Genomic DNA, 15717 nt, shown 5'->3' on the forward strand with positions numbered 1-15717 from the left:
TTGGGAATATTTTAATTTCACTATTATTTTATTGACTAGAAGTTACATGTATAATGACTATTCTAGGGATGCTAACTCATAAAGAGTGAAAAAGGTGACAGATACAGGAAAAAATATTAATTAATTTCTTTCTGTCAACAGATTTGTGTTGTTACATTTTTATCAACAAAACTATTCTAGGGATGCTAACTCATAAAGAGTGAAAAAGGTGACAGATACAGGAAAAAATATTAATTCATTTCTTTCTGTCAACAGATTTGTGTTGTTACATTTTTATCAACAAAACCGTAGATTACAATGAATAAAGTATCAGTGAACCAAACAAACTGCTGTGCTTTCTTTGAGCAGTGTGTAAGAGTCTTAACGTTTACATTGTGAGAATGATGACTGGTGCAATATTTGTTAAAGGCTAAATGTGTGCCAGAATACCATGACAAATCATGTCTCGCAATCGCAATTCATTCAAAATAATCACAATTAAATCGATTTTTCAAAATCGTTAAGCCCAGTCGATAGTTAGTTGTACCATTTGTTCAGATTTCAGATGGCTACATGCTATGGTTGTGTGTGCACTGTCAAGATGTATAATGTATAAAAAATAAACGGGGGGGGGGGCAAAAATTCCATCGCCCCCCCCCCCCCCCCCCTTTTCTTTTCTTTTCTTTGTGTTGTTGTGTTTTATGGTCACTCACGATTCAGTACGCCACTGGTTGGCTTGGTTCCAGCCTCAAAACTTGTTATATAAGGATTTTTCAAAATGTCCATTTATAAATTGAATGGGGAATTCTCTTCCGGACCAGGAGACGTCACAGAACGTCACATGATTGTTGAGCTCTATTGCAAATCGTGCAGGCCAGGGGATGGCTTGGGTCCCCTTTAGGAAGGTTTCAATGTCATTGCAAGTGGTCAATTTGTTGTTTAATGGGGAGGGTTTGTGGTCACTGCTGTGGTGTAAATTTTGTCAGCCCTCGGGGGGCCCTAATGGCCTGGGGCCCCAAGCAGTTGCCTGCCTCTGGTAGGGCATGTAGCAGTGGCTGTGTAAGGATGGCGAGCAGGAGAAGAGGCAGAGGCAGGCTTCAGGTTCACAACAAGATGTTTATTTTGTGGAAACCAGGCATTTTCTTGGTGGGTATAGTTGCAAAACAGATACAAAATACAAAAAAAAAAGGCTTTAAATGAGGCTAATGAATCAAAAAGAACTAGACAAAATGAAAGAAAAGACAATCCTACACCTAGGCTAATCCCATGAATAACTTGGTCCTAGTTAAACAGGTAAGCAGTCCTCCGGTCTCACATCTAGGGTGAACAGAGTCAGCACACAAGGTTGAGAGCTAGCTAAATACTCTAGCCCCTCCCCCAACACAGAACAGACAATCAGCATCAATTAACTGGTCAAACAGATAAAGACAAAAACAGGAAGGCCTAACTGACTTCCTGTCTTTCCCCGATGGACTGATAAGGAGAGAAACAGCATCACTCTTCATACTTACAGCATACTGCCGGATATGAGTTAAAAGGTTAAAAGCTTAGGTATCCATTTGAGATATTCCTACTTTCATTTTGGGGCTTCCAGCATAATTACGCTTGTCCTTTTATACCTGAGTAACCCACTTCTCAGCAGCTGCCAGGAGGCTCTGATGAGGAACATTGACTAGGTAAACATAAATGCACGCACACGATGCTGGTGTGTGTGTCTTGAGACTCAATTTGTCATCATTTTCCTCTGAAGTATTTCCAGCTGCACCAAGACAGCATGTGGGAGGCATTGCACATTCTTGTAAAACTATCAAACAAACAAACAGAAGGAATGAAATGGACGGAACCCAGGCCGTAACAGAGTTGAACTCTCTGAACATTACAGGTCAACAGTTATGGCTGCACAATTAATCCAATCACAATTGCAATTTAAGAGAGAGAGGGAGGTTGGGGCAGAGTGGGATATTGCATATGGAGAGTATATTATTAGTATATAGGAGGAGAAGAAGAAAAAACGAAATTAATAAGAAAAAGGTTTTTGAAAAAATAAAAGGAAACTCGAATATAATCAATATTTATAGAGTTAATAAAACCGATGGAACTTTTCTTTGCAGCCCAATGTGATTATTATAGCTAAAATGTGGCTTCAGAAAAGCAGAGCAGGTGAAGGTCACCCTACACACCCATGCAGCATGCTGAGGCCTTGCACAGTGATGCACAGAGCCAGCAGGAACACTCCTGGTTGGACTCCTGTTCCCTCACACAGCTCAGTCAGCTCTTCCAGCGTGTCACTGGCTGAGCAGAGGATCTTCACCACCCAGCTCAACTTTCCAGCATCTGGAATGGAGCCAGGAGAACACTGACCCTGCTCCTTCAGGTTGCTCACCTGGCAGACAAGAGAGAAAATAATGCAGTTATTAATGTCCAGTGTGATAAGAAGCAAGTATTTATTGATAAGAAGCAAGTATTTATTCATATGTATAAAGTCATGAATACCATATTAATACTAATACTAATTAATAATAATCACAATACGTGTGCACACTTTAAAGGGACAGTCCACCCTTGGACACTCTGACACAGTTGAATTGATGACGTTGAACGCATTCCACAGGTTATTTTTTGATGAAGTGTAATTAGCTTTTTTGTTGTACCCACTTTTCCTAAACATGACTCCTTCTGCTTCAGTTATTTCCTAAGTTTCCCAGTTGCCACACCCCTTACTCACATTCCAACATATCTGGTGTTCTGCTGGTTTAGAGAGTAGTGAGGCCACACCCCTTACTCACATTCCAACATATCTGGTGTTCTGCTGGTTTAGAGAGTAGTGAGGCCACACCCCTTACTCACATTCCAACATATCTGGTGTTCTGCTGGTTTAGAGAGTAGTGAGGCCACACCCCTTACTCACATTCCAACATATCTGGTGTTCTGCTGGTTTAGAGAGTAGTGAGGCCACACCCCTTACTCACATTCCAACATATCTGGTGTTCTGCTGGTTTAGAGAGTAGTGAGGCCACACCCCTTACTCACATTCCAACATATCTGGTGTTCTGCTGGTTTAGAGAGTAGTGAGGCCACACCCCTTACTCACATTCCAACATATCTGGTGTTCTGCTGGTTTATAGAGTAGTGAGGCCACACCCCTTACTCACATTCCAACATATCTGGTGTTCTGCTGGTTTAGAGAGTAGTGAGGCCACACCCCTTACTCACATTCCAACATATCTGGTGTTCTGCTGGTTTAGAGAGTAGTGAGGCCACACCCCTTACTCACATTCCAACATATCTGGTGTTCTGCTGGTTTATAGAGTAGTGAGGCCACACCCCTTACTCACATTCCAACATATCTGGTGTTCTGCTGGTTTATAGAGTAGTGAGGCCACACCCCTTACTCACATTCCAACATATCTGGTGTTCTGCTGGTTTATAGAGTAGTGAGGCCACACCCCTTACTCACATTCCAACATATCTGGTGTTCTGCTGGTTTATAGAGTAGTGAGGCCACACCCCTTACTCACATTCCAACATATCTGGTGTTCTGCTGGTTTATAGAGTAGTGAGGCCACACCCCTTACTCACATTCCAACATATCTGGTGTTCTGCTGGTTTATAGAGTAGTGAGGCCACACCCCTTACTCACATTCCAACATATCTGGTGTTCTGCTGGTTTATAGAGTAGTGAGGCCACACCCCTTACTCACATTCCAACATATCTGGTGTTCTGCTGGTTTATAGAGTAGTGAGGCCACACCCCTTACTCACATTCCAACATATCTGGTGTTCTGCTGGTTTATAGAGTAGTGAGGCCACACCCCTTACTCACATTCCAACATATCTGGTGTTCTGCTGGTTTATAGAGTAGTGAGGCTACTGTCAGTGGAGAAATTGCTATCTTGATCTCTTCTATGATGTATTTCTCCCTGTATGAGTGTTGAATGTCTAGTTTAGACAGTTTAACCTCAGCTATGTGTATCAAATGATCTTTTGATTGTGTTTTCGTGTGTTTCTTCCACCAAGTAGCACAATGGAACTTCCATTATTATTATTTTCCTATGTATTTTCTCTATTTTGCAAATCAAATCAACAAAGAGAATACTGATGTTGGCAAGAGAATAGACAAACCAGTGTGTTGAGGCTTCTCAGGATGTCACCACTGCACTTGGTCAGCTCTGATGGGATTGGGTCCGGCAGTGCTGCACACAAAACAAGTGGTTTAAGCATATTGTAAATTAGCAATTGATTTGCTCAAAAAGACACACACACACACACACACATACACACACACACACACACACACACACTTAGAGTTGACTCACTGTCCATTGCGCTGACCAGTCGGTGAGCAGCTTTCAGGAGAGAGAGCTGGTTGCTCGTCCCAATGAGCAGTTGCACTATATCACGGGCCACCTGTTTCTTTGGTGCAGAAGTGTCAAGTTCATCACACAAGTTCTCCAGCTGAGACACAGTGATGAGGGGGTTGCAGGGAGGAGGGCGTGGGGTTTGGAGAGCAGAGAGAGAAAACACAATGAGCATTAGCTCAAGGTTGATATCCTTCAGCACAGTTGTATCATCATGATAGGGAGGTATAGCATCTTACTGTGTCCTCTAGCTCTGTTAGATCATCTCCATCATCCAGAAGCTCACAGAGTTTCTGAAGCAAAGCAGAGCGGCTTGACTGTGGCAGCTCAGCCAGAGGTTGGAGCATCTTCTCTTTCTTCTGTAAGTGTAACTCTAAAGGTGGCATAGAGACAGGTGTAACTCTAAAGGTGGCATAGAGACAGGTGTAACTCTAAAGGTGGCATAGAGACAGGTGTAACTCTAAAGGTGACAGAGAGACAGGTGTAACTCTAAAGGTGACAGAGAGACAGGTGTAACTCTAAAGGTGACAGAGAGACAGGTGTAACTCTAAAGGTGACAGAGAGACAGGTGTAACTCTAAACCTGGCAGAGACACAGGTGTAACTCTAAAGGTGGCAGAGAGACAGGTGTGGCAGAGAGACAGGTGTAACTCTAAAGGTGGCAGAGAGACAGGTGTAACTCTAAAGGTGACAGAGAGACAGGTGTAACTCTAAAGGTGGCAGAGAGACAGGTGTAACTCTAAAGGTGGCAGAGAGACAGGTGTAACTCTAAAGGTGGCAGAGAGACAGGTGTAACTCTAAAGGTGGCAGAGAGACAGGTGTAACTCTAAAGGTGGCAGAGAGACAGGTGTAACTCTAAAGGTGACAGAGAGACAGGTGTAACTCCAAAGGTGGCAGAGAGACAGGTGTAACTCTAAAGGTGACAGAGAGACAGGTGTAACTCTAAAGATGGCAGAGAGACAGGTGTAACTCTAAAGATGGCAGAGAGACAGGTGTAACTCTAAAGCTGGCAGAGACACAGGTGTAACTCTAAAGGTGACAGAGAGACAGGTGTAACTCTAAAGGTGGCAGAGAGACAGGTGGGGGAATGCAATTTTAGATTGCAAGCACATGTAGGGTCCAGAAGGGGCTTGAGGCAGTCCTAAAGATAAAGTGCCCTCTTTAAAATAAGTATGGTGGTGGCCGCAGACCCAAAATTATGGTCAGCAGCCACCACTGCTACGCGCGCACACACACACACACACACACACACACACACACGGCTCGCACGCACGCATACATGTGCACACAGGTGCACACACACATACACTCACTCACCATCTCGCACTTGACGGAGAGTTTGAAAGGGATTCTGGGATGTGTTGTCCAACACCTCTGGGTAATTTTTGAGATTGCCTGTAAGAGGAGGAGAACTTGACTGAACTAGAGCTTGAGAACTTACTGAGAAAACTAACAAACTAGAGTCAAAAATGAAGAAAACGTCCCCACCGGGGTCAGGATCCTGCAATACAGTCTGGCCTACAGACGATGATTACTATTCTTTCTGTTTAGGAGAAGAAAACTATAGATAATTAGCAGAATGATGGGTCAGTTATAAATCAATTTGAAGAAAAGTGGAAGAGTGGATGGAAAGGAATATGTACCGTATATCTACACTTTAGTGCCACAAATGAATCAGAAAGCCTGATAGTACAAGAAGCAGCACACCCGGACACACTAAAAGACATGTAATAAATGTACATAAGAAAAGAAAATGTGAACTGGATTTATTGATGAGAAATCAGGCTAAGGTCAAGGTCTAGCTTTAGATTATTAAACTGATGACAAAAATTTGCTACATGCATAAAAAAAAAACAATGAGTGAATACATACAGTTCATACTTTTCTCAGAGTCCACAGGACCGCAGTCTGCCTCCAGGAGATACACTACAATGACACATCAGACACACACACACACACGCACGCGCACCAATTGTGTGCCATCACTCATCACATCACAATTGCGCAAGTGACATCACTGCTCACAATTGCTGATTTATGACATCACCGGGGCTGATCATGCTCAGTTGAGCAAATGTGGGATGCCGCAGCGCTGCGGAATGCTCTCGCATTTATAGTAGTAAGATTTACATCATAACTGACTTATAGATGTTGAATAGTTTGTGTGTGTTCTGTGTTCTGCTGTGTTTCTCTGCACTTACGTTCCGACGACGGAAAGCTTCCATGATCTGTTACACACACATACACGCACAGAGAGAGAGAGAAAAGAAAGTGTAAAGACAGGATTTGTTGACGACAAGAAAGATAGTCTAGACTCAGTATCCTCAGTAATTAAGGCTGACCATTGCACTTGCTCATCTACAATGACATATACAAAACTGCATAAATATTTCCTTGTTATGACAAAAAAATGTGGTTGCTCTCTCTCACCCCCCCCCCCCCCCCCCCCCCACACACACAGACACACACCCATGCACGCACGCGCGCGCAAGCACACACGCACACACGCGCACACACACACACACACACACACACACACACACACACACACACACACACACACACACACACACACACACTCTCTCTCTCTCTCCCCCTCTTACCTTTCTTTTCAAGTGGTAATTTCTCCTCAATTCTTACACGCCTGAGGCTGTAACCAACAACACTTCCTTCTGGGATTGTATAGGAAGTCTTGCCATCCGTGTTGCCACCCTGAAACAAATGTAATGGAAATAAACAGCATAACCAGACACACAGTAGCAAACTATCAACTATTCTAACCCTTCTCTCTTTTGTGTTTCCCTGTTACTCTCTTTCTCTGAGGATACTAACAGCTAAAACATAATGTGATATTATGAGGCATTGAGGCAATGTGTTACTTTCTTGGACTAAATTTAGCATAGGTATGGGATCCAGCTGAAGCATTCAGAACTTCCTCCTCAGAAAACCTCCTTCCTGCAGATACTGGCAGTTAAATCATTTTTACTCATATTGTTGAGGCATAGTACCGCAGGGATGACGTAATGGGATTTTAGTATGGGGATTTTTGCAGCACTTTTAAGATGTGTCATGGCGGTTTTGTAGTTGCAGTTTATTTCGTGTAAAGGCGGCAGGGCTGATCAGTGAGAATCAGGAGGGAACAGTTTTGTGACGCCATCATCTTTAAGTTGAGCCTGCTGCAGGTGTTGATCACCTAATTCAATGAAACATCTGTGAAGGCATTATCCCAATAACATGCCAGCCCCCATGTTCTCTATTCTGTATTGATGTAGTGCTCCCTCTCCCTCTCTCATGAAATAGACCACGGCCATCATCGGGGGAAAGCGCTCCATTCACTTCCATACACCAGCGTCATTTTCCTTGAATTAAACATAGCTAAAAGCTGTTGTTGTGGTGGGCTGCGCAGACAACAAATGTAAAAGATTGCCAATTAAAGTTTTTTTGTACTCCCGAGCAAAACAAGGAAGCCATTGAGAATTGGCGAGAAGAAAAATGTGGATCTAGCCGTCAAGGAAGTAAGTTGGAGTGTTCATCTTCCGTATATATGATCTTTGTGTGCAACACATGACATCATCTTCCGTATATATGATCTTTGTGTGCAACACATGACATAGGAGAACGCCAGGAGGGCAGTTTTTGTTTCCCCCAGTTTTGGGAGTGGTTTCTGAATGATGACGCGCTCCGCAGTGTCTCTATTACATACACACAAACACTCACCAGATGACATCCAAAAACTTTGTTCACTCCTGCACTGAAGACGCCTTCCTTTTTTGTGCACAATTCAATCTTGCAATCGCTGGCAGTGTAGATGATTTCTGTGGCAGCATGCACCTTTTTCTTCCTCAGGGCAGTCAGTAAATCCTTTCTCCCTTTTGTTATGTTTACTCTTGCCTTCCTGGGAACAGAAAGTAGACATGCGGGAGGTAAAGGAATGAGGTAATGAAATCTGTGATTATTGTAAGCACACAATGATGTGTGGTATTTAGTATAATAGAGATCAAGTCCCTACTGTGTTAACTCTTGATTACAATAAGATTAAGTATGGCCCTAACTTCCTCAAATTATGAAAGGATTACACACTTCAAATCAAAACAAATATTCAGAACTGTCACGATTGTGACTTTGTCAGACTTTCCCTATGTCTTGTCCCCTCAGGTTCCTCAGGTTCCTCGTGTTCCTCCAGTCTGTGTCTTGTTAGTAATAATGTCTTGTTAGTAATAATCACCCAGCTGTTTCCCATGTGTAGTCACTTCCCTCTGTGTATTTAGGTTCCTGTTCACCTCTTAGTCTTAGTCTTGTCATCAGCAAGTTCATGTGTGTTGTGTCCATGTTACCTGTCATTATGTTACCTCTTTCATTAAATATACCCAGTGTTGGGTTTACTCATCATCCGCCTCGGCTCCTGCTGTTCTGCAATTGGGTCCTCTAGTCTACACCACTCACCGTGACAGGAACTAGTTTACACTAGAAGGGCCAGAATTCCATAACTACTAGAATGGCCGTAAGTGGTGATTTTGACCATATTCCAAACTCTACAATCTCGTGTGATAAATACCCAATTGAGAGATTCATGCATTTATTGTGTTAAGATATCTTTTAAAATGATGAAATAACAAAAAGGTGCATTTAACCAGTTTAAAGAAGTGCCAGAATTTCATAACTACTAGAATGGCCGTAAGCTGTCATTTTGACCGTTAGATTTCAACCTCTCTAATCTCTCATGACGAATACGCATTCGAATATGTATTATTGTCTTAAGATATCTTAGTTAAAATAGTTAAGTAGAAAATCAGTGAAGTAACAATACTTCTACTCTTTCCACCACGATAGATAGATAGATAGATAGATAGATAGATAGATAGATAGATAGATAGATAGATAGATAGATAGATAGATAGATAGATAGATAGATAGATAGATAGATAGATAGATAGAAGCATACCTGTCTGTGCAGCATTGGCTCAGGTAGTTCATGTCTGCACTTTCTATCTTCAGGTCGCGAAATGATTGTTGACTTGTCTCTTGCCCTTTTGCGGTGGCCTTGAGTTCTGCTGCCCCGTCAATGGTTCCTGTAACAGCAGCATCCACTTCATCCTGCCTTGCGTCGCTATGATCCTTTATGTAATCCTCTGGTTTGACATCTGGGCAGAGAGAAGGGGAGAACGATGGAGGTTGTATTTCTGTAAGTTTGCATTGTGTGTGTGTGTGTGTGTGTGTGTGTGTGTGTGTGTGTGTGTGTGTGTGTGTGTGTGTGTGTGTGTGTGTGTGTGTGTGTGTGTGTGTGTGTGTGTGTGTGTGTGTGTGTACCTTCACGGTCGATTTCGGGTTCTAGGATATCATAATAGGTGCAGTCCAGGACCTTGTATTTCGAGAAAAGACCTTGTTTGACCAGTCTCAGAGTCTTTCTCAGTTTCTGGCTGTCACGTATACCTTCAACACGGATGAAATCTCCCTTTGGTTCCATTTCATTCATCAAGTTCTTGGTTGCGGCACGAAACGTCATCTTCAGATGGGGACAAAATCGAAGAGAGTGAAAAACGTTCCCCTCCTGCCACATGCACAGCCAGTTTACCATGTTTACAGATACATGTTTACATGTGTAGCCTACCGTACTCTACATCATGGCTATTCACCTTATGTAAAAGAGACAGTCTGGCTTGAGACTAACAGGAAGTGTAAACACAATTGGAAGTTCTGATTACACTTCCTGTGACTCATAAACCTAGTCTGACTCATAATGTGAGTCAAAATAGGTTTGACCAGGTGAGCCAGACTAGTTTGAGCAGGTAAAACAGCGTTTTGAACAGGAAGTCGTGACACAATGGGTCAAGTGGGCGGGGCTACATAAGGTGAATAGACCAGCAGCCTGTTGCACCAGCTGAACATAAGTTCTCTCTTAAGTTAGGGTGTAAGGTCCACACTAACTGCTACATTCAAACTAGTTAGTTTGACACTTAAGTTGTGTCTGTGTAGTTGCCCCACGGAGACGTGAGGTACATACGTAAGGCCCGCGAGTTGCCCACCCCTGCCTTAGGCCTTCTAGTTTCAGAGGATACCAGATCTGGCTTTAAAAATGAGCCTGCTACAGCCTCTGAAAAAGACAGCAATGTTGACCATGGACGCCGGCATTCTCAAGGATTAGAAGAACTTTTTTTCATGCACACATCCGCCACCCTCTCAAATCGGCCTCGCGACCCACTTTTGGATCCCGACCCACCAGTTGAGAACCACTGATATAACGGATCTAAAGAGATGATACAATATTATAAAAGGATTCATATATTAGCAGATAGAGACAGTATTAACAGATATAAACAGTATTAGCAGAGTATTAACAGACTTGTCAGCTAGGTGAGGTAGCCGATATGTACAGGGTCAGGGTGCATCAGAGGTAGCAGCAGTAAGTGAGCTTTGTGTGTTGACAAGGCTGGCAGATACGTGTAATAAGCAGTGTTGGGGGTAACTCATTACAAAAGTAACATATTACATGTAATATATTACTTTTAGCAGTAACTCAGTAATATAACGTATTACTTATAGGATTTCAGTAATATTATACCAGTTACTTTGTCAAGTAACTCAAGTTACAAATTGAGGTAGTTTTTTTTTTAATCAAAGCACATATTTAAAAAAGATACAATCATTTCCTAATCAAACTGGGTGTTTTTATCCAAATAACGACTATAGATGAGAATAACAAAGGAAAAGAATAACATTTAGAATTTTGGATTGTTTACACTGACTTCAAGGCGGTTGAAATTATTTTCAGGATGGTCCGGGGCAGCGATGTCATTCTACTGCTGCTCTTATTTTGGTGAAAGTAATGCAAAGTAGTTTAATAAGTAACAAGTTACTCTACACAGACAGTAATATTGTAAAGTAACTTATTACTTTCAAATGAAAGTAACTAGTAATATGTAGTATATTACATTTTGAGTATAATGTGTAATACAGAGTATAATGAGCTTTGAGACCAATTGTTGGGGGCAAAACTCGGCATAACACTGGCAACGTTTCTAACTGCTGCTGGTGACACTGTTATGTAAAGGGGAAGGCGCTCAAAGACACAAGTTTGTTGATGTAACCCTTCAATGAAATATTGTTAGTGACATGCAATAGTCAAAATGTGCTATTTCAACCAAAATTATAAAGCAATAATAATGCCTAGTACAGCTTTATCATTTATTTATCCCTATGGGGAAATTCATCCTCTGCATTTGACCCGTCCTCTACTAGGAACCTTCCTAGAACCAGGGCCGTAGCTAGCTATGAGAACGGGGAGGTCCGGACCTCCCCTAATATTTCAGAGAAAAGGATTTTTTTTTTTTTTTTATAAAACAATCTGCATGGAAAAGCATGAAAAACACGGGATCGCTTTTATTTTGAAACGAAAGGCAGGTCAGGCAGGAAGTCATCTGACGCCGCGTCCGCGGTAACTTGATTCCGAGAGAGCAGCAGCATGGTGGTGAGTGATGACTGTCTGTCTGCCTGGCGAGATAATTGAAGGTGAGCGAGCTGCGAGACAGTGAGCGAAGTGAACGACAGACAGTGAGTGACACTGACAGATTTTTTAGCAACAACCAAGAAAGTAAGTGTCTAGTCTGTCTCTTAAGTAATGTTACCTGTGTGACACGTTGGGATGCTACTGGCTAATCATGCATGATGCCAATTGCCAAGCTCCCGAAGTCAGGTATGCAGGTGGCTATATGCATGTTTCAGTTTCATGACCCAATAAGTAACAAAAAGAGGTGGTGTAAAGTTAAAAACAACATAATATATTTTATTTTATTTTTCAATTGTTCCTATCAGGAATAAATAAATGTCCCTCTGTATGTTTTTTTTATTATCGATGATGACTTTGTGTGTTGTGTACGGCTTGGGTTGTGTACCTGTGTTTGTAGGTGTCATTTTGATATGAATTTGGCTAAAACAGTTTGTGTTTGTTAGTTACAATTATGTTGACAGGAGAGCTGAGCAGGTGGTGACATGAAAGAGAATATACTGAATAATGACATCACAACAGTATAATCCTAATGTTGATTTAAAATGATATATTACTCTAAATATGGCTTAAAAAGGGGAAAAAAAAACTCAATTTTTTATCCGCCTCCCCTTGCTGGACCTCCCCTAAGCAGTGGGCACTGCAGCCACCGCAGTGCAGCACCCGGGGACAAACTCCAGTTGTTTTGCCAGTGCCCAGTGGCACCTTGGTCAGGGGGTTATCCCGCTAGCAGGGCGCTTCTCTTCTCGCTCATACTGAGCACATTAGCGCCCGGCGAACGTCACGCATTTAACATCAAACACTGTGCCATTTTCACGTCTAGGTCTAAATGCCAGCTCCTACCTGAGTCTTCACGTGAAGTGAAGACGCTATCCGATGCAAAACATCCTCCTCTTTTAATGACATATAGTTGTTGCATCCAAATTGTTGCATAAAATCCACTTTTCTGTCTTTCAAAAACCGAAAAGCATTTATCTGGAGCACCTCGAGCAACCCGGAAGTCGTTGTTCCGGGTTGCTTCAGATCAGAGAAGAAGAAGCGGTGCTCCAGATAAATGCTTTAAGGTTTTTGAAAGACAGAAAAGTGGATTTTATGCAACAATTTTGATGCAACCACTATATGTCATTAAAAGAAGAGGATGTTTTGCATCGGATAGCGTCTTCACTTCACGTGAAGACTCAGGTAGGAGCTGGCATTTAGACCTAGACGTGAAAATGGCACAGTGTTTGATGGGAAATGCGCAGTGTTGGGCAAGTTACTTTCAAAATGTAATATACTACATATTACTAGTTACTTTCATTTGAAAGTAATAAGTTACTTTACAATATTACTTTCTGTGTAGAGTAACTCGTTACTTAGTACGCTACTTTTGCATTACTTTTACCAAAACAACAGCAGCAGCAGAATGACATTGCTGCCCCGGAACCATCCCAAAAATAATTTCAACTGCCTTGAAGTCAGTGTAAACAAACAAAACAAAACAAAATGTAAATGTTATTCTTTTCATTTGTTATTGTCATCTATAGTGGTTATTTGCATAAAAACAAATAAGTTTGATTAGGAAATGATAGTACCTTTTTTAAATATGTGCTTTAATTTAATAAAATGTAACTCAATTTGTAACTTGAGTTACTTGAGAAAGTAACTGGTATAATATTACTGAAATCCTATAAGTAATAAGTTATATTACTGAGTTACTGCTAAAAGTAATATAGGTATTACATGTAATATGTTACTTTTGTAATGAGTTACCCCCAACACTGGAAATGCGTGACGTTCGCCGGGCGCTAATGTGCTCAGTATGAGGCAGAAGCGCCCGGCTAGCGGGGTAAGTCAGGGGGCACCTAACATACATGTCTTTTGGTGGGAGGAAACCGGAGCACTCGGAGAAAACCCACACAAACACGGGGAGAACATGCAAACTCCACACAGAAAGGACCTGGGACGGCCCGGTGTTCGAACCCGCGACCTGCTTGCTGTGAGGCAACATTGCTAACCACTGACCACTGTGCCGTCCACGGGCGTGGCTGGGAGGCTACTTGTAGCCTACTTGAGCAGGATTTGTATGTAGGCTACTCTTTCCACCTCTGGTGATAAATAGATGATCTAAAGCAGAGTTATAAGGGATATCATGCCTCACCTTGTTGAATGTTGAAGTCAAACCAAAGTTGAGTCTTAAAGTGAAGAGCCAGCTGCTAGCGGTCGAAGACGTGTTTCCAGATTAGTAGTAATCTGAGTGGGTATGGTATGCACCGCTTCCTTTGAGATGATGTTGCTTCCTTTTTGTGAGCTGCCCTCCCCCATTACATGTAACCTACACCCATACCCACACCCCTCCAATGGACACTTTGCAATGACATTGAAACCTCCCTAAAGGGGCCCCATATCATCCCTGCCCCCTGGGCTCGAGAATTTACAATGGCATTGTAGGAAACCTCCTTAGAAACCTCCTTGAGACCCATGTTGGCATGTTACTCTCCCAAACTTGCGTGACTCATGTACATTATCTTGATTTGAAAGTGAAAGTGATGAAAGTACAGCACAAAATTAGCACCATGCAGCCACCAGCCAAATGCTGGTAAAATATATGCAGGGTAGATTTGCTTCATTCACCACCAGCCAAAAAAGAGAAAAAAGATCATGAAATGTTTGTGGGGGAGAATTGTTTTAGTCGGCTAACTAAGATTTTCACTGCCCCCACAGAAGAAATGACTATTATATCTGCAGGGGTGCTGATAAAGTTGTTGATGACTCATGAGTGACTCAGTGTTTATTTTTGCCAGGTGCTGTTGGCATCGCAACACAATTTGTTCTGACAGAGCAATCTTATTTTGGCATCATAAAACATTTCTGTTTGATCTCTGCTCTATAGTAGCTTATACCAGTGGTTCTCAACTGGTCTAGCCTCCTGACCCACATTTCCCCTTAGTCATTAAGTCGCCACCCACATTTCTGAAATTCTTATTAGGCCTATGCTTTTTAAACAAGTTTAAACTGGTGATACTTGCAGCTAGCATGACATGTTTGGTACCAATGGATGTCTTAGGCCAGGGATGGGCAACTTTGATGATAGAGAGGCCCACACAAAAAAATCCTCCCTACCAGAGGGCCAGATTGTGAACGTGCACTTCCACCAGTAGCATACTGTACAGTAACACCATCACTCCCAATTATAGCTACTAATTTGATGAAAAGGACTGGTAATCAAAGTTTATTATAGCGACATTTATATTTTTCATATTCAAATGTAGTAATTCTTCCATTCAGATGACACCAGAAACTTTGCTATAGCTTCAAAACAGCCCGCTACAGCAATTTGATGGGGTACATCATCAAAATATGTGATATTAATCAGATTAGTAATGTTGCATGTGCAATGTGCATCCTGGATATAGTTTGTTACAATAGCGTTAGCTCAAATGCTAACATTAAACAGTATGTGGATAGACAATGCTAACACCATTAGCGCCATGTTCTGGGTTGTAGCCTACAGTAAAATAAAAACAAATTTTGGTGGTCTAACCTAACCTACCAGAAACATCTGCCTTGTTTTGATTTGTTTTGTTTTGTTTGGTTGGTTGTTTTTACCCAGGGGCCACACTGGCTTATACTCCTCCTATTGTGAAAATGTGACATATTTCTGTCCATCACAAATAAGCTGAATAAGAGATCTGTCAATGTTGTTTGCTATTCCTTTGTCACAGACAGATCGATAGGTAGGTGTGTCAGTTGATAGAAGTACATTTTAATCAGGAAGGGGAAACCACAGACCACGCCCGCCCCACCTATATGTTCCCCGTATTCACTTCACGCTCTACTGAAAATCAACTGCTACTGTAGACTAAAAACATCCAACACGGTATAGGCTACAGTTAAGTGT

General features: G+C 42.0%; 1 protein-coding gene across 2 annotated transcripts; it reads right to left on the bottom strand.

Moving 5' to 3' along the window:
* Window positions 1-1111: 1111 nt before the first annotated feature.
* On the bottom strand, window positions 1112-14103 carry LOC310785544 (gasdermin-E-like). 2 transcript variants are annotated; one of them, XM_083646661.1, is made up of 12 exons: window positions 13978-14103; window positions 9644-9839; window positions 9279-9477; window positions 8054-8231; window positions 6940-7048; window positions 6538-6564; window positions 6218-6262; window positions 5654-5731; window positions 4577-4710; window positions 4296-4434; window positions 4102-4172; window positions 1112-2362 (listed from the first exon to the last, which is right to left on the bottom strand). In XM_083646661.1, exons 2-12 carry the CDS (start codon window positions 9837-9839, stop codon window positions 2147-2149), a joined length of 1392 nt encoding a protein of 463 aa, XP_083502787.1. In that variant the 5' UTR covers window positions 13978-14103; the 3' UTR covers window positions 1112-2146. The 2 variants fall into 2 exon arrangements, with proteins under 2 accessions (XP_083502787.1, XP_083502786.1); XM_083646660.1 differs by having other exon boundaries at window positions 6209-6262.
* Between the last annotated feature and the right edge of the window lie 1614 nt (window positions 14104-15717).

The sequence above is a fragment of the Poromitra crassiceps genome (assembly GCF_964638095.1).
Source record: "Poromitra crassiceps genome assembly, chromosome: 11".
Classification (NCBI taxonomy): domain Eukaryota; kingdom Metazoa; phylum Chordata; class Actinopteri; order Beryciformes; family Melamphaidae; genus Poromitra; species Poromitra crassiceps.